The sequence below is a fragment of the Acipenser ruthenus genome, chromosome 22 (genome assembly GCF_902713425.1).
Source record: "Acipenser ruthenus chromosome 22, fAciRut3.2 maternal haplotype, whole genome shotgun sequence".
Lineage (NCBI taxonomy): Eukaryota > Metazoa > Chordata > Actinopteri > Acipenseriformes > Acipenseridae > Acipenser > Acipenser ruthenus.
Genome location: NC_081210.1, coordinates 27,089,514 through 27,109,716, shown reverse-complemented (window position 1 = coordinate 27,109,716; position 20,203 = coordinate 27,089,514). Strand labels below are relative to the sequence as shown.

Sequence of the window (20,203 nt, the reverse complement as noted above, 5' to 3'; positions counted from 1 at the left end):
AATAAAGTTATTCAATAAAGTTGACGAGCATGCTTCCTCTACTCCGGTAGGGTAAGTAACGCGAATGTGCAGTTTTGTAACAAAGTTGCAAGCAGCGCGTCTTATTAGATAGATTAAAAGTGTTCATTTTAAGTTCTTGAATTAATAACATGGTAATTACGGTGGAAATAAGCAAGATGTACAAATACCCATTTGAAGTCGTTGTAAATATACACTTAAATAAGGTATGTGGCTCATTGTTTAACTTATATTGTGCACTATACTAGCTACGTGAATTGTCACGTTGAACCAACTCCTCTATACGCTATGGTTGTTCATTACCACATTTCTTGTGTGTGGTTTGTAGGGGTCATGATAATTAATTATGTATTTAATAGTACACTGTTTAATAACCACGGTTATATCATGATATGCATTATTAGTTATGCATATGTTTAGCAGTTTAAGGATATTGACCAGGTTACTCCGACTCACTGAAGTTTGTGTTAAATTACTGAATGCTATATTTTTAAAACAGGAAGTTCACTTACGGTATCTAGGATGCATCATTATTACTATTATTATTTAATTCTGTTTTTATTTTGGCTAAAGAGCTATTTCCGCTCAGTATGTTCCCCTATGACGATTCCTTGTAACCTGGGACTAAAGAACAAATTAAAACACGGTCCGCGCCATCTTTGAATCTTGTCTGCTAAAAACAGTCTCATTTCAATAGTTTTGCAAAGGTAAATCGAGGCACTATTCTGCTCCGCTACAGGAAGTGCACGAATTATCAATACAGTCTTATCTGATCTTCTAATGCAAAGAATGTAAGACAATTTAAATATCCAATGAATACGGTTAAACAATATATTGCACATTATTACTTAATTATTAAAATTGTGCTGGAGTGACCAATACGTCTAAGAGACACTATCTGGCACCTAATGTGCCAAATACTGCAAGGAGGAGACTTTATTTGGCACAACACCTACACGCTACACGCTGCCCGTTGCGACCATTGCGTCGCAAAAAAAAAAATCTTTGCAAGCGGGCATCACACACTGCCCGATGAAATGTCAGGAATGGACACACAATGATGTTTGACCTGCTCTGGATGCATAAGGTACAGCGGCAATGCTACGAATCATAACATAAGGCTATTGCAGTACTAATATCTACAATTTTGGCTAGAAGGCGACGAGATCGTGAAAACCGCATATGACTGGAGAAGTGCATATATTCTCTCATTCCCTCTTTTGAAAAATAATATAGGGCCTTAGCCAGCCATGAAAAATCACCCCCCAGCTAAAGCTTTTATAACGGAAAAAAATGAGGGCATTATTATATGTTTATTTGAATACAAAAGTCTCAGCCTCAGCTGCGCTCTTCAAGCTCAGAGCTACTGGCTGTTCCCTTGACCAGGTGTGTCACTCAGGGAGGTCGGAGGTTCTCCACTAGTGCTCCTAAACTTTGTTTATATCAGGAATTGCATTGTAGATTTAGCACAGTGATTTTCATTTCAGCATATTGAACAGGCCTGGTTTAGCAATTGCGAAATCTACACCACCTCTGCCGGGTAAACAGTGCTTTCTGTTGTTGTATACAGGCGAGTTCAGAAATGACTTGACCACTTCACAAATAAAGAATGTCTAAAGGGTCATAGATGTAGCAACAGTAGCCCATAGGGAACAAAAAATATTATTTTAAAAGGGAGCTGTTGTGGTCACATTGTGTACCAGGTCTGTCTAATTGTGACCCTAATGAGTGAACCCAGCCTGACCACCAAACTGTTTTTGGCAGTGTAGATTAAATCATATTGATGTGACAAATGTATCTTTCCAAGTGTAATCTGTGTGAAGTTTTCTATATGCTTATTCACTGCATCGAAAAGCCCCAGAGAAAACATATGTCTAAATACCAAGCTGTTTACCCTACAGAAATATTATTATAAAGAAAATGCAAATTGTTCTGATGTTAACAAAGTAAATTGAATTCCTCCAAGCATAAAGCTTAGATTAAAAATACATCTAAATTCATATTCTGTATTGCATATTTGAATAAATAATCAAAGTTGCCACATGGGGACGCCAGAGTCCTTTAGTTTTCGACACAGTCGTCGGGAAATAATTTGTTGTTCTTCATGGATAAACATTTTGGTTTCTGAAAATAATGAAAAAAAAATCCCCTATTGTTACGATCATATGCAATTAATAAATATGCAATTAAAAATAACGATACTGTGCCAGCAGGGGAAAAGGAACTCAAAATCTATTGGACATGATAAATAATTCCAAAGCTGTAGTGCCAAACACGTGACCTGTGGTCAGATAATGTTACACACAATGAATGACTGTCGAATGCATTCATGTCTAGAGTTCCTGTTTAGTACACACGCAGAGTACCTAACAAAGTGTCAGCATCCCTCTCCGTCAAGCTGTCGCCTATAAAACATGTATCTCTCCTGTCTCACCGTCTTATAACTGTAATGTATTGCTGGGACAGATATTCAAACAAACATTGCTTGAATGTGTTGAGAGGTAAAAATTACTTTGTCAGAAATGTCACATGTAATGTAAATACACTGGTGTATATAAATGTCAATACAGGTTGTGCAGTAAGTGCACTGTTAAAAAAAATAAAAAAATCAAAGTAAATTTCTGCTGCACTGAAGAATGTTAGTTTTTTTTTATTGTAAAGGTGTTTTCATAGAGTACAATTATATTCATCTCAGAATGCTGTAGTGTAAACTGAGCCTACAGACCTTTTGGCTTGACTGTGTCATGTGTTTGCACTAACCCTTCACCGCTGGAGGCCTGGCTTCATTCTCAGTCTAGTTTAGGTATCAGCAGTGTGTTTGTGGTTTCGATCACTTAGTGTATTGCAGTCCATTTCTGCTCAATTTGACAAAGTCTCCAGTCTCAGGTCTGGGTCTGAATGTTGAGGACAGGATTGAGGTGCATTAGTGGCTTTGCCTTGCTTCTCTGTAGTCTGTGCAAGCGTCTCAAACCTTTCTGGAGCACTAAAATGCACAGTTTAAAAGAATAACAAAGCTGCAATGGCAACCTGTTTATCTTTATGATTTACACATGCAAATGATTTGATGAGTACAGATGATCTAATTCCACAATTGGCCATTTCGCATCTATTGGAAGGCAGTTGAATTACATTAAGCTTCACAGTCTGAGAACTAAATTATTTAGCAATGTTGGCGGTACACAGACTGTTAAATTATTTAGCATTTAAGTATTCTGACCACGTCCGACTCATTTTATAACATTTGGGGATACATCACTTAATTTGATGTTTCATGAAAGAAAACATCCACTCCATTTTAAGCTTGTTATAATATACATAATTTCTATTGCAGTATCCAACTCCCCTTGAGGAACATGTAACCGGAATTAAAACTGTAGAAGAAAAAACAGGTATGTATCTAACGCGTTGTATTGGATTGGTGAACATTGCCCCATTGTAGAACCCTTTGTTCCTTCAGTGGATCTAATGAATACCAAAGTTATACTTTGTGGTATTTCTTCCCACTAATGTACTGCAGGGGTCTCCAATCCAATCAATTAATTAGACCAGTTAAGCTTCTAATAAGCACTTAATTGGTCCAATTATGTAATTTAGGATACAGTTGGAACAAAAACCAGGGGGGACACCGGCCCTCCAGGACTAGGACTGGAGACCCCTGATGTACTGTCTTTTGTACATCCACTAGATCAGGGTTTCTCAATCCGGGTCCTGGGGACCCACAGTGTCTTCTGGTTTTCATTCCAACTGAGTTCTCAATTGCTTCATTAAACCCTTCATTGAGCTATTCATTAGCTTAATTACACCTTTTATAATTGTTTTCAGCTTTTAAACAGTTGGAGCTTTCTAGTTAGCTATACATTTCTATAAGTAACTTGAAATTGGCAACTTCTTAGGAGCTGAGAACAATTATAAAGGTCTAATTAAGCACATTATTAGTTAAATGAAGGGTTTAATGAAGTAATTGAGAATGCCGTTGGAATGTAAACCAGTGGGTCCCCAGGACTGGGATTGGGAAGCCCTGCTCTAGACTGTGTGCTGTTCGTATACATTCTCTGCTAGTTTCTCACAAGCAGGCGCAGGTAATGTAAAATGGCAGAAGTGTAAAGGTTGAAGGATTATCGGTTGCTTCCTCCGGCCCATCCCCTGTACATGTTCAACATGACGTGATAATTATTATGTCAGTTACATCTCAAAACCCTGTTTTGTTTGTTTTTGTAGTTAATAATTTACTGTCTTAACCACAGTCACATCAACATCTGCTTCCTGCAGGAATGTTTATTTTCGGTGGCACAGACCAGCTCTCTGGGTTCCCAGTGATTAACAGCTTTCTCTGAGCAGGTGTGACTCAGTTAGGTCAGTTTGTAGTTTATATCAGGAATTGCATTGTAGATTTAGCACAGTGATTTTCATTTCAGCAGATTGAACAGGCCTGGTTTAGCCATTGCGAAATCTACACCACCTGTGCTGGGTAATCAGTGTTTTCTGTTGTTGAATACAGGAGAGTTCAGAAATGACTTGACCACTTCACAAATAAAGAATGTCTAAAGGGTCATAGAGCAACAGTAGCCCATAGGGAACAGAAAGGAGTATTTGAAAAGGGAGCTGTTATGGTCACATGTACAGAAATGCTTCAATAGCACTCCTATGATGCGATACACCAACTATACCATGTGTTGCTACTCGTCAAGTTTGATACAGTATTTGTATTGATACTGTTGTGCACTTCAGTTTAACATTTCTTAAATAACATTTTTTCAATGTTATTGCAATATTCAGACATATTTAATATTTTCAACCATTCATATGAAGAATATATACAAATAATATGAGTAGTCTATAGATGTACTGTTTAATAGTGTGCTGAGCAGATGTATAATTCTGAAAATAAATGTCCAGGGAGTTGTTCCATATTAATGGTGTCCATTAACATGCATTTCGAACCCTCAGTTGAGGTTTTACCTGCTTTTGAAGTCACTCATTTATTTCCTTGCTTCTGTAGACAACATCTCAGGAATTATTTATAGAAGGAAGATAGCAACTTGCAACAATGTGATTCCCAAGTTCTTGAGAAAGGTATTTCAACTCTTGTTTGTTGTTCTTTCGCTGACTGTCTCCCAGTTTTTCTGTCTGTCACTCTTCAAAATGGTGCTTTGGTTTGTGGTACAGTATGATTGGAAATGCCCTGCACCGTTTCACAGCATTCTGTAATACAGGGGGATTTAATATTTTAATATTCCACTCCAGAGAGACCATTACAATGCCATTTTAGTCATTCCAACCAGTCCTATATATATATATATATATATATATATATATATATATATATATATATATATATATATATATACACACACAGTACTGTGCAAAAGTTTTAGGCAGGTGTGAAAAAATGCTGTAAAGTAAGAATGCTTTCAAAAATAGACATGTTAATAGTTTATATTTATCAATTAACAAAATGCAAAGTGAGTGAACAGAAGAAAACTCTACATCAAATCAATATTTGGTGTGACCACCCTTTGTCTTCAAAACAGCATCAATTCTTCTAGGTACACTTGCACTCAGTTTTTGAAGGAACTCAGCAGGTAGGTTGGCCCAAACATCTTGGAGAACTAACCACAGTTCTTCTGTGGATTTAGGCAGCCTCAGTTGCTTCTCTCTCTTCATGTAATCCCAGACAGACTGGATGATGTTGAGATCAGGGCTCTGTGGGGGCCATACCATCACTTCCAGGACTCCTTGTTCTTCTTTACGCTGAAGATAGTTCTTAATGACTTTCGCTGTATGTTTGGGGTCGTTGTCATGCTGCAGAATAAATTTGGGGCCAATCAGATGCCTCCCTGATGGTATTGCATGATGGATAAGTATCTGCCTGTACTTCTCAGCATTGAGGAGACCATTAATTCTGACCAAATCCCCAACTTCATTTGCAGAAATGCAGCCCCAAACTTGCAAGGAACCTCCACCATGCTTCACTGTTGCCTGCAGACACTCATTCGTGTACCGCTCTCCAGCCCTTCTGCAAACAAACTGCCTTCTGCTACAGCCAAATATTTCAAATTTTGACTCATCAGTCCAGAGCCCCTGCTGCCATTTTTCTGCACCCCAGTTCCTGTGTTTTCGTGCATAGTTGAGTCGCTTGGCCTTGTTTCCACGTCGGAGGTATGGCTTTTTGGCCGAAAGTCTTCCATGAAGGCACCTTCTGACCAGACTTCTCCGGACAGTAGATGGGTGTACCAGGGTCCCACTGTTTTCTGCCAATTCTGAGCTGATGGCAGTGCTGGACATCTTCCGATTGCGAAGGGAAGTAAGCATGATGTGTCTTTCATCTGCTGCAGTAAGTTTCCTTGGCCGACCACTGCGTCTACGGTCCTCAACGTTGCCCGTTTCTTTGTGCTTCTACAAAAGAGCTTGGACAGCACATCTGGAAACCCCTGTCTGCCTTGAAATTTCTGCCTGGGAGAGACCTTGCTGATGCAGTATAACTACCTTGTGTCTTGTTGCTGTGCTCAGTCTTGCCATGGTGTATGACTTTTGACAGTAAACTGTCTTCAGCAACCTCACCTTGTTAGCTGAGTTTGGCTGTTCCTCACCCAGTTTTATTCCTCCTACACAGCTGTTTCTGTTTCAGTTAATGATTGTGTTTCAACCTACATATTGAATTGATGATCATTAGCACCTGTTTGGTGTAATTGTTTAATCATACACCTGACTATATGCCTACAAAATCCCTGACTTTGTGCAAGTGTACCTAGAAGAATTGATGCTGTTTTGAAGGCAAAGGGTGGTCACACCAAATATGGATTTGATTTAGATTTTTCTTCTGTTCACTCACTTTGCATTTAGTTAATTGATAAATATAATCTATTAACATGTTTATTTTTGAAAGCATTCTTACTTTACAGCATTTTTTCACACCTGCCTAAAACTTTTGCACAGTACTGTATATATACACATATACATATACATATACACGTTTTTGCTCAAAGAGCCAACTTCCCAACTTTTCGGTATGTTTAACATACCTTTGTCAAGGGAAAGTGTGTTTGAAAACAAACATTGGAGGTATTTATAGGCTTTTTAATGCCATGGTAACCACACCTTTAAATCTAATGTCTTTGTGATGTCATTCACTACGTAGCTAATGATGTAACAATCTACTGTTCCTTGTAAAGTGCTGAACTAGTTGTTCATTTTTTTAAAATAAGTGGTTTTGTATTCTTTTATATAATAATGTACCTGTCTCTTACATATTTTATTTTATTACATTTTATGTAAAATATACCAGATTGCTATCCTTACATGACAGATTTTTGGAAGACTGTATTTATTTTCTTTATTTGCGATTTCACTTTTATCTTTACCAATATAATTCCACACTTTACATGTGCTTTTGCAGATTGCAATGTCCCTTCTATGACCTCTTTATGTTTACTGTGGACTAAAATGTCAGCTAAATTTGCATCCCTTCTAAAAGCCCTTCTTTTTCATTATATGAAATGAAAGACTAGATAAAATCACATCCACAGACTACATACAATCCTGTACATGTAATAATTGTCTCTTGTTTATACTGTAAATAATTTGATTGCTTGCAGATCAACTTCTTGAATGTTAACGATGTCCATATAGAAGAGGAGTCCTGGCTGGATATGAAACAAAGAATTCTGAATATCAAAAGCCGCTGCCTCACCTGGGCCCAATACTCCACGTTTCATGAAGTATCGGTCTTCAAGCAGAGTGTAGAAAACCCAAACTGGTGCGCTGTGTGTTGCTGTTGCTTTTCTCTTTGATAGCTTGATCCATATTATACGAGCATCATAACATTTCTCTCATTATTATTATTATTATTATTATTATTATTATTATTATTATACAGTACTGTGCGAGCAAAATAGGATCTGTCATTTTAATAAAAAAGGCTATGCTGGCATAAAGTGTTATGGAAACATCACAAGTTTAGAAAAAAAAAAAAAACATTCGCAAGAATCCGAAAGCCGAAGTGTACTGGGCTGCTGCCTCTGTTGGGAATCAGAGTGTTAATTGAGAGTTGGCCCACTGAGCTGTGCCTGTCGGATACAATGTTGCCCAGGGAAATGCCTTCCCACTGACAGGCTGAATCATAACTGTATAACCAGTCAGCAGTGTGATCAATAAAAGCAATTATCTCTAGGTGTTAACTGAATAGTTTAAACCCCTGTACCTCTAGAATCATCTATTTCCTTCACCTGCAGTGTTGATCCAAGGCCCATTCCATGAGAATGTAGCATTTGTTACATTGGGTAAGTCACCAATGTGAAACTCATGGGAAGCCTGAGACTTTTCTTCTAAATAGACCCATCCCCACAAGAGGAGGGCTTGCCATCAGTTTAATAAAAGGGTCCCCCTGAATCAGAAGGCATGTGTTTTCCAAAATGACAAGTCATTTTAATTCCTTACACACAAGCCTACAGCTGAATCTAGTTTGATACTTGCGTATTTGATTTGCATTCATTGCAATCTTCTATTGATCAAGAGCAGTGTACCAAGAAGCACCGCTCGGGAAGTTCACTTGCCCAGACTGCAGGCTTGTTTATGCCTTGTTGAGATGTGCTACTTTGACAATCAGGCACCGAAAACCAAACTTAGTTCTGGGAGAGAAGAGGGGGGACCAGCGAGGAAAAACAGGCATACTTAAAAGGATACTTTGTGTAATCTGCATATTTCTAATCCTTCATTTCTTACTCTTTATTATGTTTTGTGTGTTCTGTAAGGTCCTCCGTTTTGTTTTTTTTTGCTTAACGTATTATTTGCCATTCTTACTAACTGTTCCAAAATTAATTGCTGTAATCACTACTCAAGATTTCTTTTTTTTGAATAAATAAAAATGTTTTCGGCAGCAACTGTTGCTGCAATAGTATGCCTGGCTAATAATAAGCAAAGCAGAAACAGCAAGGATCATGCAGAACACCCATGATATGATACTTAACAATAAAGAAATTCCATTTTAGGACATTGGACTGTAGGTATAAAGTTTCCCTTGAAAGCAGTTCAGAGCAGATTTAGCATGGGCCTGATTTCCTAGATTGATGGTATCTCATTATTTTAGGAGCAGATCCAAACAAGGACTTGGGTGCAGGGCATGTGCTTTTGTCCAACCTTCATTTTTTTTGTTAAAGCTTTTGTATATAATTGCAATTCAGCTGTAGCCAGTGATGCATAGTGATGTCTTAATATTTCTGGGCCAACTCAAGCAGTTAACAAACAGGAACCCCAGCTGAGAATTAGCTAGGATGTCTAATTTGGACTATGCTTAAATCATTTCATAACCTCTAGTGCTTGTGTGTGGTGTTGATGCTGCAGTTATGAAAGCCAGCTCTCTGAGATAATGATTTGTGATGCATTTGTCGAGGTGTGTTAAACTGTAGCCATTCTGACCATTACTCGGTGCTCAAAGGTCCTACTCTTAGCTAGAGAGCTGCACTGCAATCGCTGAAAATCATGAAAGTAAAAATAGAAAAGCCTCTGCAGTTATTACACACTTATTAGACTTGCAGCAGCTCCTCGAAACTATTCAATATTTATGCAGATGGCTTTCATTAATAGACTTCCTCATGATGCAGTCTGGCTGACTTTGTACTTTAGGAATTGATTTTTAATCAATAATTTCCATGAACCGTTTGTCTTTCTGATCTCCTTTGGTATGCAGGCAGACAAATCCTCTGCAATGACAAGTTGGAGGAACAGCCTGTGCATTGCTGCATGTATTCCTGAGATTTAAAAAAGGCATGCATTTGAAAGTTAAAGGGGCATTGCTAACAATAGCTAAGGGACCAAGTATAAAACCAAAAATTGAATTAAAGTAACACGCTGGAAGTCAGCTGTTGATTGCTTTAAACACACAGGTGGAAAAATAAAGTAATTCCACATCTGCCTGTTTTCAGCATTCTTAATTAATTTTAGTCATCTCTAGATGGCAAGTTAGCTCCATATTTAGTGTATAATAAATTCTGCTAGAATCTGTTTTCTATACGCATTCTGTTTCCTTTTCATACACAAAAAAATCACCTTTCCGATCCAAAAGATGGATGGTTTTGATTGCATGTTGCATAGTGTAGTGTCACGTTCTCCTGCCTTTGGTGTGAATGGACCGCATTGAAACGTTGTATATTCATCTAAAAATACAGGGAAGCATCACGCATGTCATTTTTATTTTGTAAGTTAGATTCTGCTTGCCAAAAAAAAAAAAAAACCCTCTCCACGCAGATGTGCAGTTTTAATAGTGCACACTAACAGGAGCGTTCATCAATGTGTGAAGCATAACCAGGGAATCATTTTCAAAGGACAAGCTATCCTTATATTGTTAACTCTCAAATGACTCGTGTAATAGGCTGTAATTTTCTGGCTGTTTAAAAAGACAGCAACAGTAAAGATGCCAATGGGCTGTGCAGAGGCTGCTCCAAGGTGGCAGAAGATCATAGTACTACAGTATATTAATGGCGCTCAGTACTACAGCGCTGTGATTTGGTCAGGCACAGCATACTCCTTTCTACATACTGTGCCTTGTATGACAATATTTTAAGACAACATCATATTGTATGCACTGTTTGATACTCTTAAGATTGGGAATCAAGTTATTGTAGGTCATTTTGGTAATATTGTTAGAGCTGACATCCTATATATATATATATATATATATATATATATATAAAAATACTGGTCGTCGAATGTCTGGGAGATATAGTATTGGGTTCCAGTCACAAAGCTTCAGCTTATTAAATTTATGCATTAAGGATTATATTGTGAGAGCACATCCTTTCATTTAGCAGCTGTGGGGTACTGTAGTAGACTTTATGTCCTTTGACTGGTTAGTGTATGATGTATACTTTCATAATGCCCTCTATAAATGCGTTCTTGAATACAAAACTTAAGCGTTGAAAAGATGCCAAACACGAATCAATAAAGCCTGCTCATTGCAAACAACTGAAGTTACATGTAATTATCAGCATGTGTTTCCACTTTAACTTCAATGCAGCTTTTAAGATATGCAATTTGGTATATTGCATTCTGTACACAGTTTTTTTTTAACAGATTGTGAAGGAGAGAAAATAAGAGCCCTAATTCTGAATGCATTTGATTGCAGTGAATGTTCTTAGCAGTCAGTTCTAAGTACCTCCTGAATCCTTCATTAGCTAGCTTGTCTTGTGCATGCCCTAGTGGTGTTCACCAAACCATGGGACAGGTTTCCCACTTTACTGGAAAGATAGAAAAATGACTTCTCTCATTTATTTAGGTAAAAAAAAGTGATGCTGTGCTCACACTTCGTAATTGTTTCATGTGGTCCTTCAAATCTTCATTGCATCTCTTAAACTGGGATATTTATCTTGAGTGAAGGGCATTATTAATACATCTTAATAAGGCAATGCGGAAAACCCACTCTTGTGTGTTAATACAGGCTGTCTTACATAGACTGTCTCAATAGCATTCACAACAACAGAATAGGATTTGTTAAAAACATTCTTCTGAGGTGAAACAGCTCAGCACCCCCTCCCATTTATAGTTGCGTCAGTCTATTCTTGAATATCGGGATATTTGTTTTTTTTGTTATTTGTTTGATATTTGTTTTGTCTTGATTTATTTATGGTATTTATTTATTTATTTGTTTTAATTGATTTTTGTGTTTCTTGCAGTCATCTAATGCTTTATTTCTTAAAGTTAACTTAAGGTGTATTTAAGTTAAAACTTGATTTAATATGATGGAGATTATTATGATAATGTTAGCCAATAACTGTTTGTGAGTTAACCTGCTGTCCACCTAACCCCACTTAAACAAACCGGTTTTACTTGTAGTGCAATATCCTTACCAAAACACCAGAAACTGGCATTCAAAGAGTCAAACGCCAATAAAGAGATGTATACATTCTCCTTCGGGTGCTCTTACTCCTCCAGAAAACATTGTCAGTGACACCAAGTGGGGATAACGGCTCCCAGTGAACCCTCCTGTTCAGTGTCCGTGGTCCATTTAACATGCACCCACAAGACGAAAGCAGCTTGTTATAAACACAACAGTGCCATTTTGCACTTGAACAGCTTTGATGCATGGATTTTAAAAGGGCCAGTCAGCAGCCTTGCTTCTTTGTCATGGAGATATATATATAAAATACATTATACACACTGTATGTGATTTACTTTTTTACAGGACTGAATTCCATCAGAAAGGGAGCATCGTTGTCACTGGTGCAGGGAAACTGAACCGGTTGTGTGAAGTATTTGCTCAAGCGTTTTTTAACAAAGGAGTCAAAAAGGTAAGCAGCTGATCGGGATTGTGCTGAAAATGAATCCTTAGGAAACTTATCCAAGTAAAAAAATAACAGAAATCCTTTCTTTATGCAAGACTTTAATGCAAGCACCATCCACTGTTTATTCTTCATTGGCTTTTTAGTAAGCAAAATATCCCATGATCATGTGAATTTTAAAATTACAGCTGCTTAGAGACAGGGCACATTGAGTTATTGTCTTAATGTTTGGTACACAGCTGCGTTCTTTGATTTTCTTACTTGAAATCCATTACTTGTTTTGTCCAGTAAAAATGTATCCTTTCCCTGTCACATTGCTTTAAAGTCTGGCCATATCAATCAAATTGACTACATCTTTTGACATAGCATCTCAATAGTTTGTACACAGTTGTATTCTATGATTCTCTCAAGTTTCATTGCATGTGGTGTCCAGTGAACTTTGTCCATTTCAGTGTCACCTTGTTTTTAACCTCTGGATAGATCAGTCATACAATCTTTTTCATGTTTACAAACCATTCCATCTCATATGACACTGCCCTTAAATTATACTACTGGGGATGCTTTGTGTGTGTTCACAAAACCTCCAGCTTGTTCTTAAGGAAGTGTTTTTATATATTTATACATGTTTATATATGTTCAGTTGAGAATTTTATTTGCCAGTCCCAAAATAAGAGTGTTTATGTTATGTAAACATACAATTACTGTAGTAATCCTAGAGTTGCAAGTAAAGAAAAACTGCTTTGCTTTTCTCTGTCTAGAACATAAAAACATGTAATTGAAAAAAGGCAAGCACGCCTTTCTGAAATGCCTCGCTTAAACAGTGCCCAGCTTGCTGGAAATGTTGTCTAGTGATTTTTATACAGATTGTATATATTATATATTTTTTGTTGCCACCTTCTGTTCTGTGGAACGTAATAAGAGAACCAAAATGGTGAGTTTTTTCCCCCTTCATTTTGCAACATCATTTACACGTTTTGTTTTATTTGAAGTGTTTAAAGCTAAATTTCAGTTTTTGTTTGCTTGTTCAACTACAAAAAGGCACAAGTAAACCTCATGTTATTACTTAAGGATAGAGCTGGAGTTTGAGTTAGGATTAGATATTTCAATTCCCAATGCAGAGTTGCTTGTGTAGGTCATTGCTTTTAGAAATGTGAGCTTTTTAGATCTAAGCTCTGTATTTATAGTGATTGGGGGGTATTGTCTTGATAACTGTTGCAGTTATTTTGTTCTGAAATAATGTACCTTGCAAAACCAGACTCCTTTGGGATTGTGGCTATTTGTCTTATTCAATTTAAACGTGCTAGACACTTTTCACAGGAAAGAAAGCAAAGTACTGTAATTTAAACTGCACTAGCCGTCCTTTTGATACGACTGAAGATAATTGTGTCTTAGCTCTCAAGTTTCAAGTGGTTCTTTTTTTAAAATTTGTCAAACAATATCACTGGACTGTGCCATGGGAAGGTGAAGATTTTTTTTTCTGTTCTAATCTAATGAGCCAAGCTTCATTTTTTGAAGGCTGGGAATGTAGTATTGTATATTTGATTCCCTGTAGCATGCTATCAGGGGGCTGGGTATGTAGTATTGTACATTTGATTCCCTGTAGCATGCTATCAGGGGGCTGGGTATGTAGTATTGTATATTTGATTCACTGTAGCATGCTATCAGGGGGCTGGGTATGTAGTATTGTATATTTGATTCACTGTAGCATGCTATCAGGGGGCTGGGTATGTAGTATTGTATATTTGATTTTTGAGATCAAAAACCATGAGCAAACAAATTGACAGTAGTTATAGTTAGTGACTTTCAGTTCTATAGTATTTTTTAATTACTTTATATAGATATCTGCTGTATAACATAAGACACACTTTTGTTTGGGATCTTATCTGATGATGGTTATGCTGTTAAAATATATATATATATATATATATATATATATATATATATATATATATATAATTGCCTCCTGCATACAATATGCATGATGGCTACAAAACTAATTTGAATATTGTCACTGTAATCATTCCACTTTTGAGAAGTTTTAGTTTTGTGCTCTTTGCATAGCTCCACCTGGTAAAGCAAATGGTATGGAGTGATTGCTCTTTTTTGCACTACGTCCTTCGATGTCTATACTGTGTTTTATTAACACAGAGCAGATGCATTGCCTCGTCAAAGGGACCTTTGGAGCAGATTGACTGTTGTGCTGAAATGTCATTGTGAAGTGTTTTCAGTGCCGTCTTGCTTCTGTCTTGCAGAGTGTGAACATAATGGAGACCATTCTAGAACAAAGATGCGGCCGTCCCTTCTTGTAACAGCATTCCTGTTGGATGGATATCTTCTGCTTACCAGCAATAGCAGCACTAAGAAGAGAATGTGGCTTTTTACAGAATAGGATGATACCTGTCAGACAAGCGCATTTGAAATGGACAGCTGCGATTCACTGTGTTTCAATATAACTTTACACATATGCTGTTTCCTCAGGATAACTTGTACAGCATCTGTTTTTATTTATGGTCAAGCATGCATATGCAGTAAGCATTACAATGTCAAATGTTTATATGCGGATTCATTTTTAGGACCAAATTGGTGTTTTTATTTTCCCAATTCTCAAACATTTACATATGCTGATTTAAATTTTGATGATTGTTAATAATGTTGTCATTAATAAACTGGCATATTGGTGTAATATATATATTTTCAGTGACGGTAATGTTTCTTTGTGCACACTATCGAAACAGAAATCAATAGTGTACATGCAAAAAAAAAAAAGATAACATTTGGTATTTCTAAAATGGACAGAATCTTATTATATATGAGTACCCTATACAAAACCCTACTTTTCCAAAACGTCCCGTGCTTCGAAATGATCCTGTTGATCTGTCTGTTCTGGTGCCTTTCAACTGGCATGCTTCAAGATCTTGTCCTCTTCTGTACAGGGATACAAATCACTCCTGGTGGAACAATAATTAACCAGCCTCAGTTTAGTGTGATGTGAGATGCAGAGTGTGATGAATGGATGCATTGCCAGTATCAAGACAGATTGAGATTGCAGTGACAGAAATTACACCTCAATTTGAAAGTGTTGGATTCCCATTAAAAAACAATTATTATTTCTTCTCTCAACTGCTCATGTTGAAAAAAAAACAATGTAAAGGGGGTTCAACAATCCTCCATTATGATGTAATAGATCCCTGTGTTTCGTTCAAAGAAGCATCTCATTTAGTATCGTGTGGGAAGGTGCCAGTGAATCCTTATCTATCACACTCAAAGAGATAACGGGCTATATTCCGTAAATTAAGTGTGCTAAAAACAGGCTTATAGTCCTATTGTCTTTTTTTTAACTCCTTCACCTCTGAAAACTTTTTTTTACTATGCTTTCAGTGCTCCCAGGTGCATCAGGAAACCCCAGGTTCCAATACTCAACATTACTTTAAACCCTTGTAGCTATTGCAAACTGTTACTCCTTGGGTGGGATTAAAGACATTGGACTTTTGGGGTTTGACACAGTGTCTCAAAATGACTGAATAGTGTGGGGTTAATGGTCGCATTAAACAATGAACACAAAAGTACAGTATTGTTATGGCTCGCTTCATCTGTACCCTTCAGTTGTCTTCAGTTGAGCATTTGTCCTATCCCTTAACAGTTTTTTCATCTGTGAACTAAAATTTTAAGGCTTCTATCCTTGCCTAAACATTGAACTCATATGTCAGGAAAAGAAAAACTAGGTTACCATCCTGTGCCTGTGCAAATTGTCAGGACACCCAGACAGCTGTCTAAGTGGAAGGCATGCACTAACCTATGAATAGGAGGTTGGCATGGGGCCAGCTGCTTTTTCAACCTGAAGCCTTTTATCCCACTTTTATAAAGCTTTACTCCTACTCATCTTTCCATTTCCTCGGCTCCTTACTGGTATTTTATTACAATTTCAAAGGATCATCTCTTAACTTCCGTTGAGTCTGTCTGTTTGGGGACTGGGAGGACCCCACAGTCCTTATAATAGGTTGGATGAGAAAACTCTCCTTAATGACACTCTCAAGTTGCTGTCAGAAGTAATTAGGCTCCTAAGGAGCGTGCATGTTCAGGGTACCTAGACCATATTTTACCTCCTGCTGCTCTTAGGGAAGGTTTTCTTTACCTTATTGTCTAATTAGGTTTGTGGATTTATAGCACTCTACCTAGCATTTTACATGGGTTATGGTACCAACCCTGCAATATACATATACAGACGTGCTCAAATTTGTTGGTACCCTTACAGCTCATTGAAATAATGCTTCATTCCTCCTGAAAAGTGATGAAATTAAAAGCTATTTTATCATGTATACTTGCATGCCTTTGGTATGTCATAGAATAAAGCAAAGAAGCTGTGAAAAGAGATGAATTATTGCTTATTCTACAAAGATATTCTAAAATGGCCTGGACACATTTGTTGGTACCCCTTAGAAAAGATAATATCTAATTGGATTATAGTGATATTTCAAACTAATTAGTTTCTTTAATTAGTATCACACATGTCTCCAATCTTGTAATCAGTCATTCAGCCTATTTAAATGGAGAAAAGTAGTCACTGTGCTGTTTGGTATCATTGTGTGCACCACACTGAACATGGACCAGAGAAAGCAAAGGAGAGAGTTGTCTGAAGAGATCAGAAAGAAAATAATAGACAAGCATGGTAAAGGTAAAGGCTACAAGACCATCTCCAAGCAGCTTGATGTTCCTGTGACAACAGTTGCAAATATTATTAAGAAGTTTAAGGTCCATGGAACTGTAGCCAACCTCCCTGGGCGCGGCCGCAAGAGGAAAATCGACCCCAGATTGAACAGAAGGATAGTGCGAATGGTAGAAAAAGAACCAAGGATAACTGCCAAAGAGATACAAGCTGAACTCCAAGGTGAAGGTACGTCAGTTTCTGATCGCACCATCCGTCACTTTTTGAGCGAAAGTGGGCTCCATGGAAGAAGACCCAGGAGGACTCCACTTTTGAAAGAAAAACATAAAAAAGACAGACTGGAATTTGCTAAAATGCATATTGACAAGCCACAATCCTTCTGGGAGAATGTCCTTTGGACAGATGAGTCAAAACTGGAGCTTTTTGGCAAGTCACATCAGCTCTATGTTCACAGACAAAAAAATGAAGCTTTCAAAGAAAAGAACACCATACCTACAGTGAAACATGGAGGAGGCTCGGTTATGTTTTGGGGCTGCATTGCTGCGCCTGGCACAGGGTGCCTTGAATCTGTGCAGGGCACAATGAAATCTCAAGACTATCAAGGCATTCTGGAGTGAAACGTACTGCCCAGTGTCAGAAAGCTCTGTCTCAGTAGCAGGTCATGGGTCCTCCAACAGGATAATGACCCAAAACACACAGCTAAAAGCATCCAAGAATGGATAAGAACAAAACATTGGACTATTCTGAAGTGGCCTTCTATGAGTCCTGATCTGAATCCTATCAAACATCTATGGAAAGAGCTGAAACTTGCAGTCTGGAGAAGGCACCCATCAAACCTGAGACAGCTGGAGCAGTTTGCTCAGGAAGAGTGGGCCAAACTACCTGTTAACAGGTGCAGAAGTCTCATTGAGAGCTACAGAAAACGTTTGATTGCAGTGATTGCCTCTAAAGGTTGTGCAACAAAATATTAGGTTAGCGGTCCCATCATTTTTGTCCATGCCATTTTCATTTGTTTTCTTATTTACAATATTATGTTGAATAAAAAATCAAAAGCAAAGTCTGATTTCTATTAAATATGGAATAAACAATTATTTTTGTCAGTTTCAAGTTATTTCAGAGAAAATTGTGCATTCTTCATTTTTTGTGGAGGGGTACCAAAAAATTTGAGCACGTCTATATAATGTTCCAATTGAAGCTTTTATATGGATATTTCAATCTAGTTTTCTTCATCTTTGTTCCTTTATATAAAATGCAAGTGCATGAACCCCTTCCCATTTTTTGATTGCAAGATTGAACCTTTTAATTGGAATTTTAATAAGACTTCGTTATATTTACCACTTGTCTCTTTGAAATGTGAGGAGTTGTTGTTTGATGTGTCCATGCATTGGTTATTGCTGTGATTATTTGAACTTTGTGTAAACTGTATGCATGAAAGCAAGCGTATTGAAATCATTCTGTCTCGCTCCATCCTCCACGCTCATGTTTTGCCAAACGAGAGATTTATGTGGTGAGGTGTTTTTTTAATTTTTTTTTATTTTAATGAAAAATATAAAGACGGCATCAATACTTGTCTATATTTCATCAACAGCACAGTGAAACATAATGGCTCTGGCCTGAATACAAACTGATTTTTTTTTTTTTTTGAAGATGCATAGATTGTTCCTGTCTAAAACTACATTGTAGTGCTAGCTTTTAAAGCATCGACTGTGCTGTGTCAACCCAGAGAAATCAAAGGAAGACTTGTCAAGAAGACCAAAGCTGAGCCCTATAGCAGTTTTTCTTTTTATATGATAATATTAATGAAAGCCAAACCCCCCAGTGAAGTCATTTGCAGGGAAAAGAAGAAAGGCAACAACACAGCCAGCACTGCCATGGCTATATTATCTTCTACAGAGGCTTTGCAGTGCACCAAGGTGCATGTAAGGTTACATAGAACAGAATGTGCTTTAACAGAGGCAATTATAATATGCCTGGAATTAATTATGTAGCACATCTGGGTTTAAAAAAAAAAAAGTGAACATACTGGTGTGTTTTATATGTAGTTGGAAGTTACAGATATAAGCTCTGAATCTATACAATATGTGGTTTATATAATTGAGTTTCAACTGTTTCTCAAGTATGCCCCAGTTTTTGGTTTCTCTCTTTCTTTTTTGTATTGCAGTCTGCATACTACAGATAAGTGCTATGTTATGTGCACTGGATAACAATGCATGTTTAAATCCTGGTGGACCACAGGGGGCACTCGAAGGGTCAGGGTTCAAAACCACTGCTTTATGTGATTCTGGTATTAAAAAAAGAATGAATTCAGATCTGCAACCCTTCTAGCTATTCCAGAAGAGACAGACATTCTGTACAGTCATTATGGAACCATCCCACAGTGCTCAGGGGTGGTGGGAATCAACTGAGATATTGCTTATTAAGAAGCATGTCCCCAGTGCTGCTTTTGATTCCCTTTACAGGTCTACAGCGACAGAAAGATCTCTCTAATTTACCATTGAACGGTGTTTTACCCTCTGTATTAAAACGATGTGGTCTTAACAAGTCACCTGCTAACAGGTTTTCAAATGAAACCTTTTAAATGTACGATTAAACACTGATCTGCCAGCCCCCCTGGTTGCATTAATATGTAATTATCCAGCGATACAATTACCCTGCTGAAAACAAAAGAGCGAACTGTACAGGAATTCATTCTAGAATTGCTACCGTTCTAAATTCTGAAAGCACAGCACTCAACAGAACTGTCTGGAAATGAAAAAAAGGCTGAACAGCACATTCTAAACTGAAAAACACCCACTGGGATCTTTATTTAGTCAGCAGTAGATTTAAATATTGCTTTTTTTAACCCTATACTTGCTCTGCAAGAAGTGCTTGCGAAAGCAAATTAACATCTAATTGTGACCGCTCAAAATACAGTGTTTTCAGTCACATGTTTCTCAGTGGCAGGGTTTCTTTGTAGAGATTGTCTTCATTGCAATGTGTGGAGTGTTGCTCATTGTCTAATTGGCTGATTCATTGCCCCCCTCTCTCCCTGCTGTTGTGTAACACAGGAATATGCTCCCGTCTGCACAGGATGCCATGTGGTGCAGCATTGAGGTGTGCTGCTGCTGCTGTCTGGAGCTGTCTGCATCTTGATTTAGCTGCCAGCTTGCTCGCTCCATAGATGAGTGAAATTAGTTAGCAAATCCAAAACATTGTAATCAGGTGTCATTATGTATCATGTCAACCAGAGCCACAGGAGGACTTTTTTCTT

The 20,203-nt window shown here is 37.6% G+C and overlaps 2 protein-coding genes across 3 annotated transcripts in view; one reads left to right on the top strand and one right to left on the bottom strand.

Moving 5' to 3' along the window:
- The window catches only part of LOC117431554 (E3 ubiquitin-protein ligase SH3RF2-like), a 31,363-nt gene extending 30,708 nt beyond the window's left edge, over positions 1-655 (bottom strand). The window contains exon 1 of the mRNA XM_058996318.1: positions 531-655. The gene's annotated coding sequence lies outside the window, so the exon portion shown is untranslated. The remainder of the gene's footprint in view (positions 1-530) is intronic.
- LOC117431555 (PRELI domain-containing protein 2-like) lies at positions 85-14,977 on the top strand. Of its 2 annotated transcripts, none has more exons than XM_034916236.2 (6): positions 85-224; positions 3,350-3,407; positions 5,018-5,091; positions 7,614-7,774; positions 12,194-12,299; positions 14,543-14,977. In XM_034916236.2, exons 1-6 carry the CDS (start codon positions 150-152, stop codon positions 14,597-14,599), a joined length of 531 nt encoding a protein of 176 aa, XP_034772127.1. In that variant the 5' UTR covers positions 85-149; the 3' UTR covers positions 14,600-14,977. The 2 variants fall into 2 exon arrangements, with proteins under 2 accessions (XP_034772127.1, XP_034772128.1); XM_034916237.2 differs by lacking the exon at positions 85-224 and adding an exon at positions 986-1,105.
- The last annotated feature ends 5,226 nt before the right edge of the window (positions 14,978-20,203 follow it).